Source organism: Malurus melanocephalus, unplaced genomic scaffold (assembly GCF_030028575.1).
Source record: "Malurus melanocephalus ecotype Western Australia unplaced genomic scaffold, MMel_1.1 scaffold_6, whole genome shotgun sequence".
In the NCBI taxonomy this organism is placed as follows: domain Eukaryota; kingdom Metazoa; phylum Chordata; class Aves; order Passeriformes; family Maluridae; genus Malurus; species Malurus melanocephalus.
This window is the reverse complement of record NW_026623238.1, coordinates 1762775-1789496: the sequence shown is the minus strand read 5'-3', so window position 1 is coordinate 1789496 and position 26722 is coordinate 1762775. Positions and strand designations below refer to the sequence as shown.

At 38.7% G+C, this 26722-nt stretch overlaps 1 protein-coding gene across 4 annotated transcripts in view; it reads left to right on the top strand.

The window, feature by feature from the left end:
- RNF144A (ring finger protein 144A) overlaps positions 1-26722 on the top strand; it is a 64311-nt gene that overhangs the window by 15835 nt on the left and 21754 nt on the right. For 2 of the 4 annotated variants that reach the window (XM_057371645.1, XM_057371662.1), the window contains 3 exons: positions 794-876; positions 18751-18838; positions 20214-20359. In XM_057371645.1, the coding sequence (XP_057227628.1) occupies positions 20225-20359 (135 nt within the window). In that variant the 5' untranslated portion in view covers positions 794-876; positions 18751-18838; positions 20214-20224. The remainder of the gene's footprint in view (positions 1-793; positions 877-18750; positions 18839-20213; positions 20360-26722) is intronic. The other 2 variants (XM_057371652.1, XM_057371670.1) reach the window with 2 other exon arrangements.

Below are 26722 nucleotides of genomic sequence, written 5' to 3'. Positions count from 1 at the left end.
AGTCTGTAAYAGACTCCCACCAGGATACTGTCTTATTTGCCTTCTCCTGGTTCTTATCTGTAAACCCTATTATTATCATCATCAAGCTTGAGGTAGTCAAAACACTCCCTAATGTACAGGGAGTGTACCCCATTGCCTCTCCTTCCTTGCCTTTCCCTTCCAAWTAATTTATAGCCATCCATTGCAGCACTCAGGTTGTGCTGGTCATCCCACCTTGTCTCTGTGATGGAAACTGTGTAGTAACCTTGCTGCTGCACAATAGGTTCAGTCTCATCACAGTTTTTAAAATTCTCTGCCTACAGAGTGATTATTGCTCAGAGCAGTGGGCTTTGTGCATTGTTTTGTATGTATGTTTGCCCAGTGCAATTTCTAGACAGGCTTTGCTAAGTGCGTGGAAAGCTGTTGTAGTTCACTGCTGGTTTTGTGTGTAACAAGTCCCTGAACCTGGATTTGGATACAATTTGTGATGTTTTYCTGAAGTTCTGGGCTGCAGCTATGTAAGATGACAGTAAGACATAATTGGTTTCAGGCTTGGAAATTCATTGTTAAAAATAAAAATARTAATAGTAAAAATCTCTTGTGTAATGGGTTTAATCTTCCCAAGCTGATAAGTACGAACTGATTCAGTAAGTGCAGAGAGTAGGAAGGGTTAGGACGTGAACTTTGTCTGTCTTTGCTAAGTCTGTTTGTGCTATCACACTATTTTAAAAGCTCCTCAGCAAAATGGAGCTCTTAGTTCTGGTTTTATACAGTCAACTGAAATAAAGGGTGACTCTTATGTTTTGTGTTTCAGGCTTGTCCAAGACTACTAAAATCGTAGACTGGTTGGTGCTTTCTCATGGGATCCCTGTRACTGACAAAGGAGAGATTGTTGTGGTAGGTGTTTGCCTTGACTGTCTTGACAACACTTGGCCGGGGCACAGACAGATGCAATTTTTCAAAGCAGTCACACTTTCATAGGAATCTTATACCAACAGAAGCTGTGGGAGGGGAAAAATATGCCTGAGAGATGGGTTTTACAGTCTTTGGAATTGCTGTTGTGGTTCCCCATAAACGTGGAAGCCACATAGCCTGGGGTACTATAGAGGAGGGAATTTGTCAAAGTTTGCTTTTAATTATGGAGCTCTAGCATTAAAAGGGTTGGTTAACTTACCAAAGAAATGTAGGAAGGCAATAAAATCTGCATTCTAATTAGCTTCCTAAAAAAGTCCAAGTCACAAAGACTTGTTTGATAGCAGTCCTCAAAGCAGTTTTATGGTACCACTTAAAATGGGTTCACCAGACTTTTATTTTTAAATTTCTACATAACATATATATGCATATATATATACATATATATAAAACACGTGATTTTTATCTCTCTAATAGAGTCTGGTTTGCTTTCATGTATGGTTTTTTATTTAACAGTTCCATATACGCCATACTCCAAATAAGGGAGTGAGATAAAGTGATTTCCTTTTTGAGATAGCCACAGTTCTCTATGTACTCCATAGCAAACTTTTGATATAATTGGTAAATGTATCTCCAGTCAAACAAAAAATGTAGCACATATTTATCTTCTGATCTTTTAGAAGGCAGCAGAACTTGTGTTTAAATGATTAAAACCTATCTATTTCTCTGTGATTTGGAAAAGGTCATCCTGAATATCACTAGAGCTGCAAGTTCTGATATACCTTGCTATATGACTTGCTCTAATATATGGCTATATGCAGAAATAATGGCATCTTTAGAGTTTTTGTTTGCCTGAGCTCGTGACTTGCTGTTGATAACTTTCCATTTTTCCAAGCAATGCCAGTTTTGCATACATGCATCTTCTAGAAATAGTACTGAAAAGTTATGTACTTACAGACTGGCAGATCATAATTTTTTTTGTCTGTTTCTTTGAAACTCATGTTCTTGGCTTAATTACCAAAGTGTAAGGGTGTTCTTGCTTGACTCTTTGATCACARGAAAAACCTCTTGTGCAACATAATCATGCCCTCATTGGGCTTATATTTAAGTATTGAGGATTTAATTTAACAATCTGTATGCTCTKCTTGAGGAACATATCTTAATATAAAGAAATAATTCTTAATTTTATAGCTAGTTGAAATATTTTTCACTGAAGCTTTTTCTTTTCTGCTGAATTTTTAGTACTAACTGGAAAAATCTGTATTGTCACATCTTTTTTACAAGCAGGGAATCTAAATGGGAAGAAGACAGAAACAAAATTATTTTAAAACCAAAATGTCTGATACTGCCTTTCATATCACTTGCCTAAAAACCAAGTTGAGGTTAAAAAAAATCTAAAATTTTATTGTTTTCTTGTTTAATTTAACTAGTTGATTTAAAAGAAAGGATTTTTTTTTCATTCTTCACACTTTGGGCTATAGATAGTTAATTCCTTCTATAAACTTTCAGTTTACAAGTAATCAGCATTTTTCTTACTTTTAGAAAGCTATATTAGAAACTTATAATTCATTCCTGGTGATGCTTAGAAACTTGAAGAAAATTCTTCTAAGTGGAAAATGTCAAGTTTATGTATGTCTATCTTTAGGGTCAGTGATTTCTTGAAATAGTTCCTCTCCYATTTGGTGATGTACTTTACCCTGCATCATGGCCATTCAGGGAGTGACCRTATCTCTTCTTGATCTCCATGTAGGAAGCTAAATAAGCCAAGGTCCTTCAGCCTCTCCCTTCTTCAGCTCTCCATCCCTCTCCTGAAGGTCCCATGCYTTCAGGCACAGTGGTCTGCCTCTGCACCCATTCCTCACCGTGTTCTTACCAGCAGCGCAGCTTGTTCTGTTCCCATCTCACTGTTTTACTTTTGTGCTGAAGTGGCTCTAAAGATCCTCAAACCTCTTCAGGCACCACATCCCATTTTCTGAAACACAAGGGAAAAAGCATGTATAAAGTACCCTCAGGACCTGTGTCCGTTGTCTTGGAAAAGCATGCTTAGCTGGTCTGTCTTTTTTCATTTTCTCAAAGAAGTAGAAACCTAAGTTGAGTGTGATGTGTTCTGGCAAAAGTCAAACAACTSTGAGCTGCTCTGATCTTTCCTGGCCTTCGATCAGTGTGAGAGCAGCTYTGACATCTTGTGAACATACATAGCTGATATGTGCCTTGCATTCTTGAATCTTTCTGCTGCCCTCCAACCTTATTTCACTGAAATGGCTCTAAAGGATTACTGAAATGGAGCATGTCCTGGCAGAGATCTGTATTGGAAAATATTTGTGGCATACAAATGATCATGAGGTATTTGTGTAAAGAACAAGAACATACCATACATAGCTCAGATGATTAATACAAAGCAGAGGAGTGCTGCCTTCTGATTTTCCTTGTCTGGCAGGCAAGAGCCTGCCACTCCTGTCAGTGTGATATTGAACATAGGGGGACAGCTCATTGATCTTTCCTWAGCATCTAGAGAAGCTTGTGCTCTTGTCATCTTTAGACATGCTTTCATAGCTTTCTCCTGCTCATTAATAGGGAGAGAAGGGAGCAGATGGGTAAAGTCAGAGTTTGCCAGTAAAATGCAAAATTCTTCTCTAATGATCTAGTGTTGGCTTGAAATTGTGGGACTTTCTATTAGAGTCGATCATTTCTGTCTCATTGTTTATAACCTTAAAAGTTATGTTTCATTTCACTGTGGAAGGAAGCAATCAAAATATTTTGGCTTTGCTTCAGATAAAGATGTTTTCTAAGTAGCTATCTGTAACCTTAATGGCAGCTGAGACCTATATAAACTGAATCAGTGTACCATAATTTATTGACAAGTGGGTGATCTAGTGATACAGTAATAATAAGCATTATTATTATTATAATCATAACCACATTAGCTTCTAACATAGTCAGAGATGTTTTGGGGCTATGTACCCCATATACCAAAACCTTATCAGGGGTTATTTCTCCCGTCTTTTGCAGTCTGTAGAACAAAATCTGGCTATGAATGTTTACTACTTATGCAGATCCTATTCTATGTGAAATTGGCTTTTTGTATAGTTTGTTCCAGGTTCTGTAAAATTGATCAGCTTCCTATTAAGAGAAGCTTAATAGTGGAGTTGGGGATGGTACATTTTCTCCAGTARCACAGATGAGAAAGGGGATACTACATTGATACTGCAGATGTACAAAGTATTAAAAGTGTTGGAATGTACTGGCAGTGTATGAAGTAGGGAAAGAGGCACAAGTCAAGACRCTTGTCTGTTGTGTATTTTGACCTTTATAAACTTAGGCAACCACTGCATAGCTTGCAGCAATCATTTGTCTTGTGCAAAAGGGTCTTGTTGCTGCATAACAAAGTCATTTCCTGAGCTTTCCCAAGCTGTCTTCCACTTTTTAAAATTTTTTTAATGCAATGTGCACAACTCCATTACAGCAGTACTTGAGACATTTTCTTGTCCCTAGATTCAGACATTACAGTAGAGCCTCTAATTTTCTCAGGTCACTTTTTCATTCTTCTGGTAGTACATTGATCCTAACAGGGATCAATAGCTCTTTCTGTGTTTCMTGTCATGTCACTATTACTAAATCTTCCTCCCATCCCCAGCAGTTAAAAATTCAGCTCTTCCAGCTTTCTTCTGGCTTGCTTGTTGCATGTCTCAGTCCAGTTTCACTTTCCTATAAACTTTTCAGGTTGGCTTGAAGAATAAGAACTGCCAATGGGAATAAGGCTGCTAGAGAGCTCTGGATCTCAGAAAGGGGAACTGTCCACTTCATCCCTTTCCTTTTCTGTCATGGTAAAAGGCTGATTTACAGCTTGTTGTATTATTCAGCAGCCCTTTTAAAGTCTCTGTCATAAATTGAGGTGCTGGTTCCCATTTCTTTAAAGCCTTAAGCCCAGGGCTGGGAGGAAGCAGTTGATGGCTGGTCTGTCAGGCATAAGCTGAGCTGCACAAGCAAGCTAGTTTTCTCAAGTGCTATGGAAAGAACTTGTCCAAGGACTTGAGAGTTCTCTCAAACCTCAGTGCTTGCTGTTCCAAGCCCAACAGCCACKTTTCAACACTGCTTTCTTTAACCAAAAAGCAAAACCAGTCTCCACAGAAGAAAACATTTCATTTTGCCTATTAGTAGGGAAAGCAAGAGAGARTACAAACTGTCTGTGACACAGGATAATTATATTGTCTTATGCACTACATACCACTTTGCCTGCTTTTTCCATCTGCTAGCTCTCTGACCACTGCWGTCATTGCAGGAGCCCAGRCCTTCTGGTTATTTGAGGTCACTAACAGGTATTGTAGCATCCTCTTCAAGCCAGTTCAGGTGATTAAAATGCGTGGTTAAAAGCTAAGCTCAGTTTGTTGCTCAGTATTGAAGTGTTGTGCCCATGTGTGATATAGCCTGTATTGCTGTTCCACATCTGGGTGAAGAGGTCTCTACGCAGCACCCTGAATTCTTGCTCTGGTGCCATTTTTCTGTCTCCATACTTGGTTCCTTTTATAGTGCTTCCATTATTTTTTAACTTTTAAAATCTTTATTATCTATTTTTACCAAGGGTTGGTTACTTTTATTAATTTCTAACAGCYTAATTTCTATTAACTTGGTTGGGATCATAATAAAAGCCCCATGTGGTCAGCTTATGCATTATATGTTTTCAGATCTAGTATTTGGGTGATTCCTGGTCTGCATATCCATCTCATTCTTACCATCTCCCATGGGCCTTCTTTAGTGGGGTTTGGGGTTTTTGTTCTTTTAAAATACAGATAGATTATAAATATGCTCTTAGTTACTGACCTGGTTGTTTTGTCAGTTGTGTTCCCAAAYTCCCCACTAACTCAACTGCATGACCTCAGCTATTAGACTTCACAGGTTTAGAGTTTGTGTAGCACTGCCTTGACTTATAGCTGTCTGATGCGAAAGCTTCCCTATTCTCCATCTAGAACAGAGTTTKTTGTAGCAGAGGAAAAACCCCGAATTGCCCATATTCTGTTGGGCAGTGGGGTCTTCGTACACGCTCTGCTCTAGCCTTTCCCACCTAAGTGAGTTCTGAAGYCCACCAGGCACCTTGGTTCAAGTTGCAATGCTCTTGCTCCTGTCTGTGCTCACCAGTGTAAAGGAGATGCACCACTTTGTGTCTCCAGTTATTAAAGGAATGGCTTGTTCCAACTCTGTTGAAGAAGCAGCAGTTAGCTTCCGTGCTCCTCCCTTATTTGTTTTTAAAGTAGTGCTACTTTGCTCTTGAATCAATGTAATTGGTTGCCTGCTGGAAGGAAACTGAAGGGGTGCCTTTGCCAATTAATTAGGACAAAATACTCTATTAGTAGACAATGTAGGTTACTCAAGGATTTTAGAAATGTGGGATACCTTTGATAGTTAAATAGTTGTTCTTTGATGGTAGGTTCTTGTCATTAAACATGCAATGGGAATTCAAAGATGTTTCCAGGTTCATTTCCTTCCTGAGTGTTTTTTTTTTTCCTGTATAGTTTTAGTATTGAAAAACTACTTAATCCTAAAAGCATGTTGAATTTTAACAAACATTCACTGTCCTTTGATTAAAAAAACACAAACAAAAAACCCCAACAAAACCTCAACAATGACTTAAGGCCTGTAACACAGCTTACTTGCATGGTAGACTATATTTAGGAGCATTAATAGCCATATTTGAAATGAAATTTCTATTATTGGCCTCCTAGATTGCTAGGTACAATAACATCAGCCAAGAAAGAGCAATCAGATTTAGTTTGTTACTAGGAATATCTAAAAACAAACCACAAAACTTAATTTTAAACAGTGGGTTGTAATTCATGCTGTTTGGTTTAGGGCCCTTGCAGTAACTCCTTTCCAAATGTCTATTTTAAACCACTATGTCAGAACTCTGGCTGTTTTTTCACAATGTCCTGAACATAAAACACTATGGTGACCATTAAAGTAAATAGGAAAAAGCAATAACTACAGAACTTAAAAAAAAAAAAAAAAGGAAAAAAAAAGATTTATTTTTTAGTGYAGTGGATTCCCTTTAAATAGAGGAGTATGTTTGAAGAGGTGGGTGGTGTTGTGTGTACCACGTTACTTGGTTGGGACCATAATGAACAACCTCATCTCTGATCTTCTCAGCAGTTGGAAAGAGGGCAGGCTTCTGTGGTTTGTGTCTTGTTTGGTTTGGGAAAGCATGAGTTGAACTTGGAAAGTTTCCTTATATCTAAAATGTTCACCACTTGACCTCTAAGTAGTATAGAGTAATTTTGCCTACTATTTTTTTAGTTCAGCCTTTTAGCCATWACTTTTTCAAGAAAAAAGGCTTTTTTTGTATTATTTGTTTTGAAATTAAATTATTGACTTGATTGGTCTGCTTTTTTTAGGCTGCATACAAAGGGGTGGAAGCTACAGTAGTCAGAACTGCTCAGACAAATACTCTTTCTGGATGCTTCCTGATGCTCAAATGGCTCTGTAGTACTTGGGCGAAGTTTAGTACCAAGGCTGTTGACATTAGTTGAATTGCCTTGCAACTTGTTTGTATTGATGTAAACTTCTGTGACSTCTGGCCCACTGCAGTGTGCACTATGCAAACATAAAAGAAAAAGGAAAATCTCTTTCCCACAGAGGAATTTGTAGTTGATTTCTGTTAATAAATTGTTTGGGACTGTGCAGGGTACCCAAATGTGTATATGTCAAGCTCCTGAAAAGTTTTTTTTCAGACCTAATTGCTGTCTGAGGTAAAGAGCTTGACATGAATATCTTATGTAGGGAGAAGCACTTCTTCAAAGAACTATTAGCCTTTTTCTGGATCTTGTTTTTGTGGGACAAGCTGTAGTTAACTTTTAGGTAATTGATACAGGCTGGTCAGTCATACCTGTGGAACGAGCTCATTTTATGAAGTGGCTTAGGCAATATGTTGTGCAAGTATCACTGCTTCTTTAGGAAATAAAATTACTTAATTCTGATATTTTTAGCTTCCTTTAAAAACCATTAGGAATCACTGAAAAAGCTCTTTGTTTAACTGTTTTTGTTTTTAAAGCTTTTCTTTATAAACCCCTAGAATGATAATCACAAGCCTTCAGCTGCCTTAAAAATGGTTTTCTCTTAAAAATGGCACCTTAAAAATGGTGCCAGAATAAGTCTATGCAAATTTCATTTGCTTTATGCAGCAAGCCAGATCTCTCTGCTGGAAACTGAAGGTGTTTCCAGGTGTTTTCTTCCCTGTGCCTATCACACTTTCTGCTAGTAAGCAGGTCACCACTATGACCCACAAGATGTGCAGGGAGGAGCATCCTTCCCTGCCCATGTGCATGAGCAGGTAAAAATTACAGATTGAGCAGGATGCAGGTGGATTGTACAGATACAAAACCCAAAACTCTTCCAATCAGTGTGCAATATGGRGTGTATCCCGAACACCAGGACTGGCTACCAGTTGCAATTCCTGTGTTAATATGGGAAAGGGGTTAATATGGTCTGGGAGTGCTAGGAGACAGTGCAAAATGGTAGCAGGCAATTCCTCTCCTGAGTAGGCTATGACATTCACTACATATCAAATCACAGCAGACTTAGGTTCTCTGGTCACTCTAGGTATTAATACATTGCATCAGTGGTACCTGAGGCGTTCCTTCTTTTGCAGGATGAATTACATGAGTATGTAGAAGGTGTAAGGGATTGACTTCAGTGTCTGCAGCTTTCTCTTTATAACAATACAGTGACATGTAAGGCAACTTCCTTTTTTATTTACATTTTTATTGCAATCCAATTTGATTTTGCTGATACCAGGATAGAAAAGCTTTAAAATATTTTTGATAGCTTCTATTGGTATATTCCTTGAATGATTTTTGATATCTGTTCTGTTTGTGTAACTCCAAAGCTAAATCTCTTCCATAATAATAAATATCTAAGGTCTGAATCCTAGAATGTGTTGGGTTGGAAGGGACCACAGTGGATCATGCARTCCAACCTCCCTGGCTCAAATAGGGTCATCTTACAGCACATGACACAGGTTTGCGTCCGAATGGTCTTGACTATCTCCAGYCAGGGAGACTCCACAAMCTCTGTGGGCAACCTGTTCGAAGTCCACCCACACAGTAAAGAAGTTCTTCCTCACATTCAGGTGGAACTCTCTGTGCATCAGTTTCTGCCTGCTGCCTCTTGTCGTTAGTAAATGAATTAATTGKCAGGGAAAGTGATTTGCCACTGTAGAACTTCCAGTTTGTTCTTAACATTTTTTGTAAATGAGGAAGGAAACAATAGTTCAAGCTCCAGAATTTAATTTTTAATCTTAATTTACTATAATTAATCATGAGTAAAATAAGMAAACTAAATGTAAACTAGAAGTAATAAACCAGGGATAACACCTATTGATCTTTGAGCTGTGCACAAGTGTATAAAGTGGTAAAGTGTAAAGGGGAAATCCCAATAGCATTCCTCTGCATGTGTTGCCAAAATCAAAAGGWCTGTAACTGACTATATTTGTTACCTAGACCGGGGGAGCCCTGAAGGGAGCATTTCCATCACTGTGGTGATTCTGTGCTCTTTGTTTCTTCCCTGTTATGCTTTCAGTTGTCTCTACATGCCCTCAGTGCTTCAGCCTTTGTTTTTGGAATCTCTGCCTTTGTGGTTGCAGAGGCGTTAGGCACAGTCTGCCACGTGCTGCTGCTTTCTGCAGTAAACAAGGGTTATATATGTGTTGTACTGCAAGTCTTGAAGATGGGGAGGGAGATAAAAACCAGCAATGAAGCAGGAAGTATTTCAATGCAACAGTGACATTACTGTGAAAGATTAGAGCTGGAACTCTTGTTGAGGCTAATGCATTATACCTCTGAAAATACTGTTAAATGCTGATGCTCTGTAGAGGGAGGAGTGAAGGAGAACTTTTATTCAGGCACCAAATGCACTACTCATCTACCCATCCTCTGCTCAGCCCATGGTGTGGTAGGTACCAGCTGATGTGTCTGACTAAACTGTAGGAGCTACTCAGTTATGCAGTAAATTTGGGACAGAACAGGTTATGAGTTGTGCTTTATAGCACAGGTGATGTTTTAATCACCAGATTTTTTTTTTTTTTTGGTGCATGCAGTCTTAGTGGTTCACCCTGCTCTCTTCCTCCTGATTGTGTTTGTTGAAGGCCTTTCAAGGCCTGTGCTAAATTACTTGACCAGACAGTTTCTGAGAAGACAGAGAGAAATTGGACCAGATTAAGCATCTGCCCCTAACCCAAGTGCTGTTATGTATTAAACATCTGTCTTTGAGTTTCTCAGCCCATATGAGCACAGGCATGTGCTGGCTGTTGTACCAGTACATGGAGATAGCTGGAATATGGAATTTTATATGTGTGAGATGAATCTTGGAAACAAGCCCCACTTTATTCACCAAGCTAGCATAGTTGAGATATTAACATAGACCACAATATAATTAAATTTTGTAATTTAGTTTTGCTTAAAGGCAAACTGCCCCTCTCCCAGAGAGAAAACACTTGTTCCAAGCTGTTTGCTGAGTAGGACAGTGAGAATGAGRACCTGGATTGTGGTGCAGATGATATGATGGGAAGAGGGCAGGCTGCTTCAAGTAGGGGGGAATTAGAGCAACAGAATTAATTATAGGAAAGGAGATAAAAAGACAAATTTTCTAGGGGAATGCAGGGGAATAATCAATTGGATTTGAACAGTGCAAAAGTGAGCTTTGAATCCAAAGTCATCAAGCTTGTCAGGACAGAGGTTTGTTGTAAAATATCCTTGCTGATAGTTGTAACTTTTATCATGTAAAGTATCAGATGATGTTAATGATAAAAATACTTTGTTCTCTGATCTATTTTTAAATTTAGTACTACTAGTAAGAAAAACAGTGAGTAGCAGCTAGTGTTGATCAGACTAGAGCCTGTCTGAAGGATGTACTGAGCAGGCTGTATCAATTTTTTCAGTGTTTGAGAGGGGGGAAAATGTACTGATGTATAATTCAGCCTATTGCACAGCTCAAGCCATTTGGTTTATTAGCAGGAGACAGAATTCTTACAGAAAGATGTGGTGGTTTTCTTTTTTTTCCTGTTTGGGTAGTTTTTTTTTCCTTTGGCTGAGGTGGCTGGTATTAAACACAGTGCTTTCCTCTGAAAGTCTTCAGAATCAGTTTCCTTTCTCTCTCTGAATAAGTGGTGTTGGCAGTTACCTTAAAACCTTATTTTTTAGGCACCAGTAGTAGGTGACTATCTTGGGCAGTCTAAATCCCATCCTAAGTTCTTCTTTATGTTTCATCTTATGTTTCATCTTATGTGTCACACCAGCATGGTGAACAAATGTGTGTATCATGACATCTMATTCACCGGGTGAAATGGTATAATAGAAGCTGTTGGTTTGGGTAAGAAGCTGTCCCGACTTCTTGCTAGAGTTGCTGGTTTTGGGCACAGTTTTGGAAAAAATAAAAGTAACTTTCCCTAAAATTATAATGACTGCACAAAGCAAGTCTATAAATATTTGCTCTATGAAGAATCCTTCTTTTCACTGTCTTTAACTGGACTTCACCCCACTCTGAACACTTTCAGCTACCAGTGTATCTGCTTTGTGTTTCAGGTCTAGTATAGGAAGGTACTATCTAAGTGTTGTCTTACAGCTAGCATGGGAGCTGTTGTTCAAACCTGAGCTCTGCTGTTAATATGCAAGGGACAGACCTTGAGAGGGTTTGCAGTGAGTTTTTTTCAATACCATGCAGTCTATTCCTCATCTTAAACTTGCAAAGCACAATGGAAATACAGCATGCCCTAACCATGCATTTTGTCGTAGTTGAGAGTAGAACAGTTTTGATTTCCTTTCGACTGGTGGTCCAGGTGTCTTCATCAGAACTAGGGCTCCATGTCCCTTGCTCTTATTTTCAGTTTCTCAGTTACTTTGCATAGTTTTATATGTGGTTTTTAGCTTTAAGTTTCTAAGGCTTTTCTCTTTCGCCCCAAGAAAGAAAACTCTTGGAGCTCAAACTTGGTGTTATTTGGACTTTGTGTAAACATAGCTCTTACTTTTCTGAGAGAGTCAGCTGGGGAGAAGGAAAAAGCTTCAGCTGTGGTATGTCAAAGCTGCTTCTTACTGATTTGTTGCTATTGTGGAGACAGCCCGGAGTGCATTAATTCATCAATTCTTGTAAGCAGAGAGGAGGGAAAGAATAGGAGGAAACAAGGAAAGGGGTGGAGGGGAAAAGAGTTGGGGAAGAGAAAATRAAAACACGGGAAAATGTAAGGGATGGGAGGAAAGACAAAGCAGTTGTTTTTGAGTGGGTAGTCTAGGAATTTCTGGAAAATTATAAAATAAGATGTTGTTACCCTAGAGAGCAGTGGAAGTGTCTGTGCTCTTCATTTTACTGTGGCCTTCACAAGCTAGGACACTGTATAGTCATGAGTCACTTCTGACTACTGTCAGATGGTGTTGAGGGGTTTTTGCAGTTGTGCTTTGTCTACGGCTTTAAGATCCATCTCTCTTAGTTGGCTTCATTCTGCCTCACTTTAAGACCTCTTCTATGTGCAGCTGATACTCCTTTCTCTAAGTTACTCAGAGCTTAAGCATTTTGACTGTTAATGATTTACCCTGTGGCCTCCCACACTTTTGTATGGGCTTAGTTGTTGCCACAATAATTCACAGATGGTGCTTTGGCGTTAGCCCCTGTATTCAAAGGCAGTGGTTCACTGCAGTAAAGTTTATGTAAGTTTTTAATAAGGATCTAATAGGTTCATGACTCTTAAAGCAAGCAAATGAGATGGGAAGGCTCATTCTCTCCAGACCAAAATGTATTGCACTCATGCCAGTTTTAGATCCAGCTGATAAACCAGTGCTACAGTGTCCAGGCTCTTCTCCTATATTGTGTGGGATGGAGTTTCCTCACCCAGCAAAGACAAGGACGCTTTTAAAATACTTGACCTAGCTGTTTCAAATTAACTTAGGCCTTGTGTCTCTGACTGCTGAGAGTGCTCTGAGGTGTACTGAGGATCTGGGACTCCAGTGTTCAGAAATGGGAGGGTGCAAGGACTTCCCAGCTTTTGCCTGGGGTTATCTGCTGCTCCAATGCTTTTCTAATCTCTTGGATAGAAAACATTGATTAGAACAGAACAATGTCTCTCTCACAAGAGAGACATGAATTCTGAGCAATGTTCTTTAGTATTTACATCCCTGTCCTTTTATTCACATCATCTTTTGGGAATTTGAATGTTTGGGCCATATTGCAGTGGGATTCCACTTCAATTGTTATTTTGCTYTGTATAACAAAATACACTGCTTCTGGGAAAAGCCAGGAAGATGGTCTATTTCAGCTACTTTCTCCAGATTTCTCATGTCTTTCTTATGTGATTTATTGTCTTATTTATTACACCTTTTTAATTCTTACTTTGTTTTCTTTTCTTACCTTTGAATCTTCCAGTACTTTCTCTTCTGCTTGTTTGCCTTTCCCATCTGCAGTTTCTTTCAGATGGAATTAAGTGATTTTCTATTTTTTTTCTTTTGAAATGTTTTTACCCTTGCATACAGGGTCTGAATAAGAGCCTCACCCAGTTTATTTCAGGTTGCTTCTGTCTGGCAGGGCTACAAGAAGCCACAGTGGCACCAGTGCTGGTGACAAACATAGGAAAATGCAAGGTCAGGAAAGTCTTCGGCTTTGTCACATTATTCAGTGGCTGTATTTTTTGGATCCAGCCCTCTGGGCACTTCTGCATTGACAGCTTATGGCATGTCTGTTTGTAGTATTCTTCTGAAGTAGGAGTTTTAACAATCTGTTGTTTTCTGTGTTTGTCTGCATAATACCTTTTCCTCTCTACCCGCCCATGTATTTGATAGACAGTATCCTCATATATGTGTAGATCTAGAAACTGTCCATTGCATTTCTAACCTTTAAAATCTTTCATGGTCTGTGCAGTAATAAAATCACATTGTCTAAGGTTTGGCAGGGGTGGTTGCCATATGTAATAGTCTAATTATTGGAAAAGAAACAAGAAAAAAAACTACCAGGTATTTAGCAAAGAAATTGGTGTGGGGTTTTTTTTTCCTTTTTTTTTTTTTTTTAACATCCCCTAACAGTGATTCGTCCCTGAAGCAGTCCCCCTTTGTTTTACATGCAATGTTATTGTTCAGATACCTTTTATCAGGGAAAAACCAGACATTCTTCCTTTTCTTTTTCTCTTGGCATTGGAATGTTTCAATGTAATCTTTACACATGTATATTTTTATACATCTATATCTATACACATATATACATGTGTGTTTATATATGTACATATTTTATATATATATATATGTATATATATATGTGTATATATATATATCATACAGGACTTCTATCAGTCAGGGAGGTAAACCAAAAAAGCATAGTAGCTATTCATGAGTGGACTGAAGTCCCCAGAATAATTGTTTTAACTCAAAGTAAGAGCTTATTTCCCATGTGCTATGTTGTCCAGGAGACTGAGGTTGTTGGCAGTCCTCTAAGCTTATGCATAGTCTTGCATCTCTKCTGGGTTTGGGCCCTGGAATAGCTTGAAGATAAGAACCTGGAGAGGTTGAAGTTGGTTAGCCTGTGTAGGGACTAAAAGGCCAGATCTGAAGAGTTCATTGTAGAAAATGTGTTGACATGACTTTCTGCACTGTTCTGCATAAGCTGAAGTTTCTTACATGTTGAAAAGAGTTATGCCTATAAAAAGCAGCCTGTTATACTGCTGGAGGAAAGAATGTGGCTTTAGTGGCTGGGGTTGTCTGGAATTCAAAGGATCATTCCTATCTGCTGGACTTGTGCAGTTGATTGTGGATCAGATAAATGAGTGAGCCTGGAGAGTTAGGTAGGCATTTGGCAGGTTTACAGGATTTTAGAAGCTAAGGAAGGCAGGCATCAAAACTCTGAAGKTAGTCATCTCTAAACACCCATGTAAATCAGCCTTCTGTGTTAGTCTGACTGACACCTATCAGAGGTTGATTCYGCTTTACCTCCCAAGCGGTTCTGTGAGGATGAAGACTTGGAGACACAGTTACTGCAGTGATAGATGCTGGTAACTGACTGTGATTGATAAGTGAGAGATGCCAAGTTTGCCCGTCAGTTTGTGTTACTGTAAAGTCTATCTGGTGGGWGGATATAATAATTTTATAAAGTGACTTTAAAATTACTTTATCTGTGGTATTGTTGTGCAATAAAAACTGGTGACACCAACACAAAACAGTTGGAAAGTGATCAATTATGTCATGTAGGTTTCTTTCATATGACCCTTCTGCAGATCTGTGGAAAAGCCTAGGAACAGTGCAAAGTGGCATGAAAGTCCAGCTGTGACAGAGGGGTACCAATAATGCAAGCTGCATGACTGTTGCTGAGTACCCTTAGCCACCAGCCTCGGTCATGGGGAGTAGTCCCTGCTGGCGTGAGGGTACGGCACATTGCTGTGGGATTGCGTGCAGTGAGCCACAGCTGTGGCTGCACAGGAAAGCTCAGAACTGTTTAGGCCAAAGTCGAAAATATTCACTTAATAGATGTGGCAGGCAGTGCCAGTGCCAGGGTGCACGTAGTTGCCTTTCTACAGGTGACTCCACTTCAGATGTCTGTGGGCTTCTTCTAATAAGTAAAAATCTGTAGATTTTTGTACAGATCTATATTTTAATATGAAGATTAATAGTATAAATATRTATTATATAAATATACCTATTATATATATAATTGTACTGACATATACAAGAGAAAATGTAGTCTGAATGATATACTTTTTTAATATCCATAAATACAAATAGACAATACTAAAACTCTACTGTAGCAGATGTCTGATTTAATTTAGTACCCTGTATTATTTTAATTGGAATTATTTTGGCAAAGAGGAATGAGAGGATTGAGAACAAATTTTAATTCCCATTTAAGTCCCTTCCTTTGATTTCTAAAAGAGCTGCTTTTCATCATGTCAGTAAATTCAGATTAACTCCTTCAGGCAGATCTGTCTGGTAGGAGAGGGGACTGAAGCCCTTAATTTAGAAATTAAACCCATCCCTGACCTAAAGCTGAAACTGAGATTCTGCTGAAATCTCTATTTTGAGTCTTGCTTGGTGGAAAAGACCCACCAGTTAATGTGCTGCATATGACTTTTATTCAACCCTATTTTCTAGTCACTCTTCTCACATAGGCAGTCATGTATCCTGAGTGTTGATGATGCAGTTGCAGTTTAACTGTACAATGCCATGAAATGCTTGATTAGCATGCAATAAGGAAAATCATACTGATTTCTTGAATGACTTGTATGTAAAAAAGTTGCATTATTTCCTGCTTTTGCAACAGTTTTCATAGTATTTCAGCCTGTTTTCTACGACAGTCTGAGACTAAAAAGAAAGAATTGTTCTGTTCTTGACTTACCAGAGGTCCTCAGCTGCTTGTTCTTACTAGAAAATGTGGTCTGTGTAGGTGGACCAAAAACTGAGGGATAACTGTTCAGAAATACAATTCGTGTTCACTTAATTCATTAATTGTTCTTCAGAAATAATGAAAGTTTCCTTTTCCCTTCATGTGCATCTCATGATCACATCATATGCATGTGACTTCATGCCTGAGTCACATTCATATATATGTTAACATGTTATTATGGTAAGAAGACTTCAGTCACTTCTCTCTTTATGCACAGGCTCCCTTTCAGTGTGGACATGCACATGATTACCGAATTAAACAGTCATTAGTCAGGTTGTTAATTATTTATCACAAGACTGTTCTGAACAAACTTTTATTAAAGCTATTTCCTCTGCTTCCGACTCCCAGCTTACTTTGGGATGCTGTCCCAGAAAATCATGTGTTATCTTACCATATATCTTACAAATTCGGTATTACCAGACATAGACCGCAGTCAGCAAAAATACTTAAATGATTCTGACTTTGAATGCAGTAGAATTGGGAGTCTGAACTTCTCTTCTAATTTTCTGTGCCTCTGAGTTTGATTTGGTGTGTCTGCTGTCCATATTGATATTTGGACTGAGTTTGGCAAGCAACACAATCTCCAGTGAACTATATATTTAGGATGCTGAAGTCTGTTGGACTGTAGTGCTTTAGCTTTGCTAGCTGTATTTCTTGGGACCTTCTAGCAGACAGCCAAACCATGGTGCAAAATTTTCTACTGGCTGTTTGTGTAACTGGTGCTGTCATTCAACACCAAGACATTTTTCCATATCTTGTTTCTCCAATCTCCAAATCCTTGTCTTTCTTCTTGCAATTACTTAGCATTCCCCCTGAAGCACTGCACATCACTAGAAAGGATGGGAATACARTCTGAAGCCATAAGAGGCCACAATTGTGGAACAGGAGGAGTTTTAATGTAGTTTTGACAGAAGGTGTTTGTTTTTCTGCTTTTCTCTTAAGAGTTTGTTGTTTGATTTTATGATTTTTAAAGGCTTTTTTAAGCATCATGGTGTAAGCATAGAAGCTTATTATTTAGTTGCAGCAATATGTTGGATGATCATGAAACAAGATCTAGTCCATGCTTTGAAAAGCTTCATTCTCTCTTCCTTTACAGGGATAGCTGGAGAGCTRATCCAGTAGAGTGTGGAGGCTTTTTGTCCAACTTTTTCTAGGCTAGTGGGCAAATTTCTTGTTTCTTGCWTTAATGGCACCAATGACATTGTGTCTTCCCCTTGGCCCATAATGAATGTAAAATTTCTTTAATAAAACAAGGTGTTTGGTAAGGAGGGGTGAGCAGGAATGGCTCTGCTACCATTGAAGGGTGAATTCATATTTCACTCAGTTATCCCCATGGCTAAATTGAGCATGGATTTAATGCCAGCTGTTTTGGAGCAGCTAATTTCTTCTGGTCTGTTCAAAGCCAACTTGAAAGGCATTTTACTTTGATTCATCCTTGCTTTACAAAAGACAAAGAGGAAAAATATTTCCCAGTGAGGTGTTATTGCAGTATAGTTGTGCTGCAAAAGCAGAATTACCACAGTGATACCAGTAAGTCTCTGTTGAATGTCCTAGAAAACAAGGGTAAGCCTTGTTGTAAGGGTAAGCTTGATATTTTCCCTTTGTTGTCACTTATTGGCCCAAACTGAATAAATATATATGTGTGTGTGTATATGTATATATATATATATATATATATATATAAATAATCTTTCTTTATATCTATATATAAAATCCTTCTTTCCTGGATTGAGCCATGCGATATATTTGATGAGCTTTAGTCTGAATTGTCTGATTCTACATCTTAGTCATGACATTTGCTGTAATTTTGGTCTGCCTGATACATGCAAGTGCATTCTTAACATGAATCTGTCCTTCATTGTTCATGTTCTATTTTCATCTACTTGCTGCCATGAGCATCAACTATGCAATAAACTAGGCAGGACAAGCAAAGGACACTCCAGCTAATAGCAGACAGTTCAGATGTTTTTGGTCACTACTTCTCAAATACCTCATGAACTTATCTATAAATGTCAGATAAACCAGAGTTTGGAAGAAGAAGACTGTTTTTTTCTGGTAATTTGTGTGAAATGAAAAAGTAGTGGTGAAGTAAAGAAACAATCTAGTAGCCTTAAAAATCATAGGGTTTCATTMATATCACCATGTCAGACTTACATGTTGAAGGATCTAAAGACTGCATAACACAAGTTGTATTTTGTGAGGTGGAGCCATTATTTGTGTGCTGTTCTGTGGGGCTATTCCATGTGTTTCCTTTAAAGCAGTGTGGAGTTTGTGTGTGGGCTTTTAGAGGAAGTGATCTAGCGCAGCACTGGAAATGGGGTTGCTTAACCTTTCTTCTCTCCCCCATACTTCTCCCTGCTGACTGCACTAGAAAAAAAGTCTTTGGTATCCCTTCTGTACCTTATAAAAAGCATCTTCTAATGGGTTGGACTGAATGGGAGGACTGACAAAATCTTTGTTTTGTTTCAGAAATGTTAGAGACCTTGGTGGAGTTATGCCCACACTTAATTGAATATCAAAGACTTGGACTTCAGRGAAATATTTGTGAAGTCTGCATGTGAGTTCTTGGGGGACAAAAAGCACRTTTTTCTTGAACATCTGCCTAAATCTAGTCTAGTAAGCATTAAAGTAGCTTGCAGTTCTGGAGGTCCTGCAAAGTTCATAGATATGACTTAAAAAGAAGCAGTTCCTGCAAGGGCTGGTGGAGTCAGGAGAAAAAAAACCAAAATTCAAGAAACAAAGCAACAACCAAACAAAAAAAACCAAAAAAAAAAAAAAAAAAAAAAAAAAAAAAAACCAAACAAAAAACAAACAGAAAAAATCCAAAACCACCCCAAACAAACAAAACCTACGAAAAAAACCCTGAAAAAAACTGTGATCATGGTTTGAGCTGGTATGATGATGGTAAGGAAACACCTGATTTTGGGAAGGAGGAAGGCACGATCATATAAACCTCTCAGTAGCTTGGGATGTGGATTTTCTACACTTGGAAGGTCAATGTCACAATGACAAAACATTGCTAGTAAATACGTTTTAAAATTTTGTGTACTCCGTAAGTTACCCTAGATGTTTTGGGGGAGTGTGTGGGTTTTTGTTTTCTTTTTCTTCATGTAAAATTCATAAATTAGCTTTTCGTCTTTCTGCTTAGTCAGTTGACAGCACTCCATCTGGGCCCTGAAGCCTAGGATAAAGATGCTCTGCACTGTCCTATCCTATCACTGTCATGAGGGTGATACATAGCTTATTACAGACTCTTCTTATAGCTCACTTGGTGCTCTTATTTGCCCCAGTTGGTTGTAGCTACAACGAAGTTGTGGTCTCAGCATATGTAAAGGGTTGGAGGAAAAATGCAGGCTAAAACTTGTAGTGTACCCAAAATATTTATAGTTCTTGCTAAAATTATCAGCAAACTGATTGATTTGTYATGCTCTTGGGAACAAAAATATCTGGCTCTGTGAGTTGAAATCATGCTGGAAAAGGTCATAATAAATGCCTGGCTTATGAAAGACCTTTTCAGTCTTGCCTGGGTAGCTGAGGTTAAGGAATGTCATGAGTATATTTTCATGTTAGTGAGAGAAAGCTTGTAACTAGTGATAAAAATCACAGGAATAGGAAATGAGATTTTTGCATTTGTAAAGTGCRACAAAAGCCTGTGACCTAAGGGTATTCCTGCTTACTCTCACATTTTCCATATATTATGCGTGTGGGTTTTTTTCCTTCTGCATTCTGTATGCAAGTTCTATCAGGCAAGGGATATAAAAGGGAATGCAAGTKCTGGTAATGTCAAATTAACTGTTGCTGGTTAGTTAGGTCATTGAAAAAAACAAACCCAACAGGCAATAGCTGACAATGTGTTTTCCAATGACAGTAATGTACTGAGTATCAATATAAGAAAATAATGGAATATCTTTACTTTTTGTGCTGTTCTTCAGACTGCTCTGCAATGACTACAGCGAGATACAGGCCTACCTGGGACTTGGTACTTGACCCWTTAGTGTCCTGTAAGCTCTGCCTTGGTGAATACCCTGTGGAGCAGATGACAACAATAGCACAATGCCAATGCATCTTCTGTACCCTGGTGAGTTTGTGTTTTTTATTAGGCATAAAAAAAAAGACATAATTTTAACTGTAGAGCTGTGTTTCTGCTGGGTGGGATTCACCCTGAGGTATTGATGCTGCAGTGGAAATAAATACTGTTGCTGTGTACTTGACACAAATGCTAGCAAGTMAACCTTTGTTTTCCTGTAATTAAAAAAAATACATTTAGCACTTCAACCCACTGTATAGTTACCTCCTTTGCAAGGTTATTCGCACTTTCCCTTTTATCTTTCAGCAACTTGGATTTGGGGATGGTTATGTGATTGGTTGGGTCTTTGTTGGGTGCTGAGGTGGTTGTTTTTTTTTTGTTTTTTTTTTTTTTGTTTTTTTTTTTTTTTTTTTTTTTTTTTTTTTTTTTTTTTTTTTTTTTTTTTTTTTTTTTGTTGAGGTTTTGGTTCTTTCATTTTTTTTACTTTAGAATAGAATAGAGTCTTTCAGTTGAAAGGAATCACTTCAGCAATGACCTGTGGTCCAACTGCCTGGTCCTGGCCACTTCATGGCTCATCAAAAGCTAAGGCATGGTGTTAAAGGCATTGTTCAGCTACCTCTTAAACACTGATAGGCTTGGGGCAGCAACTGCCTTTTCTAGGAGGAACTTTGTTCCAATCTTTGGTCACCCTTTTCATAGAGAAATGCTTCCTAATGTCCAGTCTCAATCTTCCCTGGTGCAGGTTTGAGCCATTCTCATGTTGCTTGTCAATGGACACCAGGGAGAAGAGCTCAGCACCTCCTTTTTTACTTTCCTTCCTCGAGAACTTTGTCCAGTGAGGTCACCCTCAGTCTCATTCTCTCCAAACTAGACAAACCTAAGGTTCTCAGCTGCTCCTCACAGGACACTCCTTCCAGCCTTTTCACCAGTTTTTTGTCCTCTGGAGATGCATCCAAGGACCTTCACATCCTTCTTTAAATGGTGGAACCCAGATTTCTACCCAGTGCTCAAGGTGAGACTGCACCAACCCTGACCACAGTCACCTCTTTGACCGGCTGGTGATGCTGTGTTTSGTGCATCCCAGGWTGGGCTTTGCCCTCCTGGCAGCCGGGGCACTGCTGACTCACACRGAGCTGCTGTCACCAGCACCCCRGATCCCTTTCTGCAGGGCTGCTCTCCWGCCACTCCTCTCCTGATTTGTACTTACGCTGCTATTACTCAATACCAGATGCAGAACCTGGCAATTCAACTTGCTAATTTCATACCATTAATCATGGTCCTGCTCCAGTTTATCTAGATCCCTCTGCAAGGCATCTTGTCCCTCAAGAGAATCAGCAGCTTTTCCCAGTTTAATRTCATCATCAAACTAGCTAATGGTGCATTTGACTCTTGCGTCCAAACAGCTGATAAATGCACTGAACACAACTGACACTAGAACTGAGCTCTGTGGAACACTGCTGGTGACTGGTTGCCGGACAAATGTAGTCCCATTTACTTATAACCCTTGAAAACCAATTTTTCACTCAGAGCTCATCTCRCAGCTGGACAGCTTGTGCAGAAGGATGCTAAAAGGGACAGTATCAAAAGCCTCGCTGCCTCCACAGCAGCTCCATCTACTGCTCCAACAGGTGACCTTATCATAGAAGGTTATCAAATTAAACACTTTCCCTTTATGATTCCATGTTGATGGTGCCTKATGATTGCATTGTTCTTTAAATGCCTTTCAGTAGTACCCAGTATAGCCATGCACACACTTGTAGCTAGAAAAACATKTAATGTATTAGAGATTCTAATTTCATTGTGTCATGATTACAGCCACGTAACAGGTTTCTATTACCATATTGWACAGATGCTTACCTGTCAGTTAAGTACATAACACTGGGTAATGTAAGTGCAGTATTTGACAAAGAATATAATCATCACATTTAGTGGATATTGCTAGTTTAGGAGCGACTAAAAGAAAGAGAAGACTACTGTTAATTTTTCATCTCTAATACTGAATTTAAATTAAAATTTTAGTTCATTTAATTTTGAAGTGGATGCAATTACACCAGAAGCATTGTAATGATGGTTCAGCAGAGGAAAAATTGGAGTATTATCAGTAAGCATACAACTTCTGGGACATGTGATGCTCAGACTTTTATTTCCCAAGAGTTTATGATAAGGTGTTACAGACTCAGACATTGGCTTGGGTGACTTTTCTTTTAATTTGAAAGTCCTTTCCAGCAAAGTGGCTTCTGTGTGTGCTTTTAATATTTAAGATCAAGGATTTTAGTTAGTTTATTTTATTTTTCTTCATGGAAATACTACMATTTTTAAAATAGATTTTCTTTTTCCTGGTGGTTATTGAAAATGGGAGGCAACCAATGGAAAAGGTAGATCTGCTGTGAAAGAAGCATTTGCTCAAGCATGCAAAAATATATAAAATAATAGACTTCATGAAAAAGAGAATAATAGGCTTAATGAAAACTCTTCTCTGCTGTTCTAGTATTACAGCTGAGTGTTCTATATTTCTCCTGTTGCTTGAATGCAGAGAATATTTAAATTTCAGATTTCAGTGGYAGAAGAAAGGGTCGGCTTCCAATGCATTTTTTCATCTTTACCTTGTTGCTTCTGAGGTTTACTGCCATCCCTGGTGATTGTTACCTATGTTTTGAAAGCTATAATCACTTACAGACATTAGAGATGTAACCTTTGCCAGTTAACCTGTTCTTAGCAGCTGACATAGCAATCTGACAGGTGACAGAATTTGTGTTTTGAGCTCTGTTYAGGTGGAATCATCAGCCACTTTTACTAATTGTATTTGATTTTCTTGAATAATTAATTCAGCTTTGTCCTCTTTAAAGAAATTGGTGTCGTTTGTCTGCCTCTTGTTTRCCACTTGTAAGTTTTCCTACAGTGACATTTGAGTGCCCTGAAAAATTTATTTATTCTTAAACTTTCCCATGAATTAACAGGAAATGCTACACTTGCTTTCCTTGATGACAGTGAGGGAAGTATTAAGAATCAATCCAAACAAATTCAAGAGGGAGTAGCTATAAGCCTGTTACAGTTTGGRCCTTAATCTCTACCTTTCTGCCAGCCTGAAGGTTGATAAATTGCTAAAGAAAAACACTCGCTCGCATGAGTTGGGCGAGATTGTTTGGCCTATTGACAGTTGYTAAGAGTGTGACAGCTGTGTGCAGAATCCTCCACTGGTGTTCCTTCAGTGACAATTTCCAGAAACACCAAGGACATTGCAAATTAATTGTGCTTTGTAAACAGCCAAATTAAAGTTATTTGAAACCAACAAGAAAAAAGAATAGCCTTTTGACTCAAGATTTTGTATGGGAGTCTATGTACAGTCGATCCAGTTCATCTCTGCTTTGTTCATGTCTGTTCAAGATGTAGTTTTGTTCTGGCTTCCTTTTTGTAAATGAATGAATATAACTGATGGCCTCTCCAGGAATATGAGGAAAAATGAAAAAGGGGTGTCCATACAACTGTGAGGACTACTTTTGCTACAGCTTTTGCTACTTACTCTAGCCCTTCTGTCTAAATCACAGCAAGCTGAGACAACATGAGTATGTATTACAGAGATCTTTTAAATGCAGTGCTGCTGGTATGTTGGCAGCATTTGGGTCAACATACAGGTCTCTCAATCTTATATTTCTGTCTGCAAGTCTTGACTCTTTATAATCATAGAAGTGCTGTAGTAAAGATCCAATGAAGAATTGTCTCTTCCTGACACTTATACAGTAGCACAGCGTTGCTATTCAGAAAGATAGAATGGGGACACTGTTTCCATTTGCTTTCTGGCAGAGCTGTGCATGGATTAAATAGAGCAGACTGCCACTCCTCTGCTGATAAAGCATAGGCACTACAATTTCCCATAGTATTATTTTGCCAGTTAGTACAATGCTCCATTATTGTTTTTATCATTATGATCATTAATGCCCAGACAATGCTATAAACTCTCAAGTTTTGTCTGTCTCATGTATTAGAAGTGTAATAAGAATGTATTTTCTCTGGTACCTCAAGCAAATGTGTTGTTGGATTGTTTGAGGTACCAGAGGAACAAAAGACTAGAGAGCAGAAAGAAAAACAAGATACCTGCTGTTAGCTTTTTGTTTGTTTTTCTGAGTATTATCAAGGGGCAAACCAGTACCTCTCCTTTTAGAATCATGTTAGCAATTGGACCAATCCTAAGTGTGCTTGTTTGATTTTGGACCAAAACACCTGAACATCTTGCTTTTTATTAAATTACTTTTCCCTACTGAAATGGCAGTGTAGTACATAGCTAGTAATCTTAAATTTTAAGATAGTAACTTAGTAGTTGCTTGCCTCAGAAGAAGTAATTGATTTTGCAAGCTTTCTTCAGAAAGCTTTACTCGTGGAGAAGGAAAAAGAGTAAAGCAGGGAACACCACCTGGTTTTAATTTTTTTTTTTTAATTAATTGCTGAACTATATTTTTTCACTTACTGCTTAGCCTTTGCTTTTTTAGAGGGGTCATGGGAGATAAGCAGGGAGCAATTTTAGTCTGATTCCTGTCTGAAATTCTGATTATTTTGTAATCTATGATGGAATTCTCATGTGTCTTAAAGGACAGGATGTTCCTTTGATGTGTTATCAATTGTATACGTGCTAAAGTTACAACAGGTTTTTTYCAGTTGGTATTCTTTCATTAAGTCAAGCAGTCAGTTGCTTGAATGTGTTCTGATTCAGGATTTACATGTACATCTGTGTACATAAGTACTGTATAATTAATATATATGTATAAARCACCCACATAGATATGTCAGTGTGTTGCAAGTACAGCAATGCTACAGTTACTCGAGACAGGCTAAGCTCCTTTTGACCTCACCTTAGATTGTTCAGTTCCCTTCAAGATGTTATGCAATATTGATCATTCTGGTACCAGTGGATTCATTGCTCACTTCTYTCATATATAAACCAAAAATCTGTCAAGTAGGCAGTCCAAACAAGCAAATGTCTAGAAGAAATATGAAGCATGGCAGAAAATTTGTCTTTGATGAAAAGGTTTAATTACTCTTCTGTAGTCTATATTGTTACTGAAATAAGGAGAAACTGTAGTCAGATATGCAAAAGAGAAGAATGCCTACAGTCAGAAAATAACAAAACTAATGTGAAGACCTGCCTTCTGCTGCTTGTTTGTGCGTTCTCTTTGGTCAGATATGGACGTATGAATCTGCTTTGGTGTTTGAAACTAACACTGCTCAGTAGATACTGTTACTCTGATTTTTGTCTGTGAGCTCTACCTTAAGCTCTTGAGTCAGCTGGTTAATCTTATCTGGACCTTGAGGTATCCCTCTGAGTTTGTTGGATTCTATCCCAAGTAGCATGACARCAGGATAGTGACAAACTCCTGCTATCACTAGCCCTTTTTAAACAGAATTTCTGAATTTGCCTRGTCATGACTGTTCTTGCAGATCTGCTTAATTCTAATCATTCCCCTATTTGAGCTTCCTTATAGGCTGGAGATCAGCAAGGCAAGTACWGTCCTGCCTATAACTGGTGTCAGGCATCCCTTCTTTTTTTCTTGTTGTCATGCTTGACTGGAAGCACATGGAGCTTCTCTAAGTTGAAGAACAGAAAAAGGCATGATTTGTTTAGTGTTATCCTTCACTCCAAATGAGGCAGAGGCAGCTTTAGCCTCTCCTTCCYCCAGGGCAAGGCAGACACCAAGAGCAGTGTGCATGGAAACAGGTGGGCTTGGCTGCCTTCCTCATCCTGTGTAGTTTAKCTTTGCTTGCCAAGGGAAGCCAACCTTAGCAGGGAGCATTGTGCTGAGGCCAGGCTGTTCCTCACCTCTATCAAAGGAGATGCCCTGCTTGCCTGGAGACAGGAGGGAGGGGAACCTGATGACTTGTGAGGTTTTATAGAGTTCAAGGTCCTCCTTAGCAGCTGTAATGTTTCCCTATTTCCCACCAGCAAAGCTTAGAGCTTGCTGCTTGAGCTCACATACCCCACCCTTAGGAGAGAACTGATACTAATCTTGACACGTGATGTGTCGGTAGAGTCTTTATGGTTAGAAATCAGTGTTTGCATAGCAATTCACATGGCTGGCTRGGTTCTCACTTGTCTTGTAGATTCTGTGACACAGAACTCCCTGCTTTAATAAGCAGGAGCCACAGAACCCTGCATCAAAACTAAACTTGACCCAGAGCCTTCAGCTCTCCTCTCCTGTGTGATTTCACTTAATGAGATTCACATTACCTGTCTTCATCGGGGTGTTGGGAAAACTAGTTCATTTTTGTTTGCATAGTGTTTTGTATGTGAAAAGGGAAGGCCCTTTTTTTTGCTGCAGGTGTATTATCCTCCCACTCAGAATTGCTATTTMTGTTCTGAAATGGAATAAACTTTTTTCAAACATATAAGGAAAAACTTTTTTTTGATGGTGTTTTTGCCTTCTG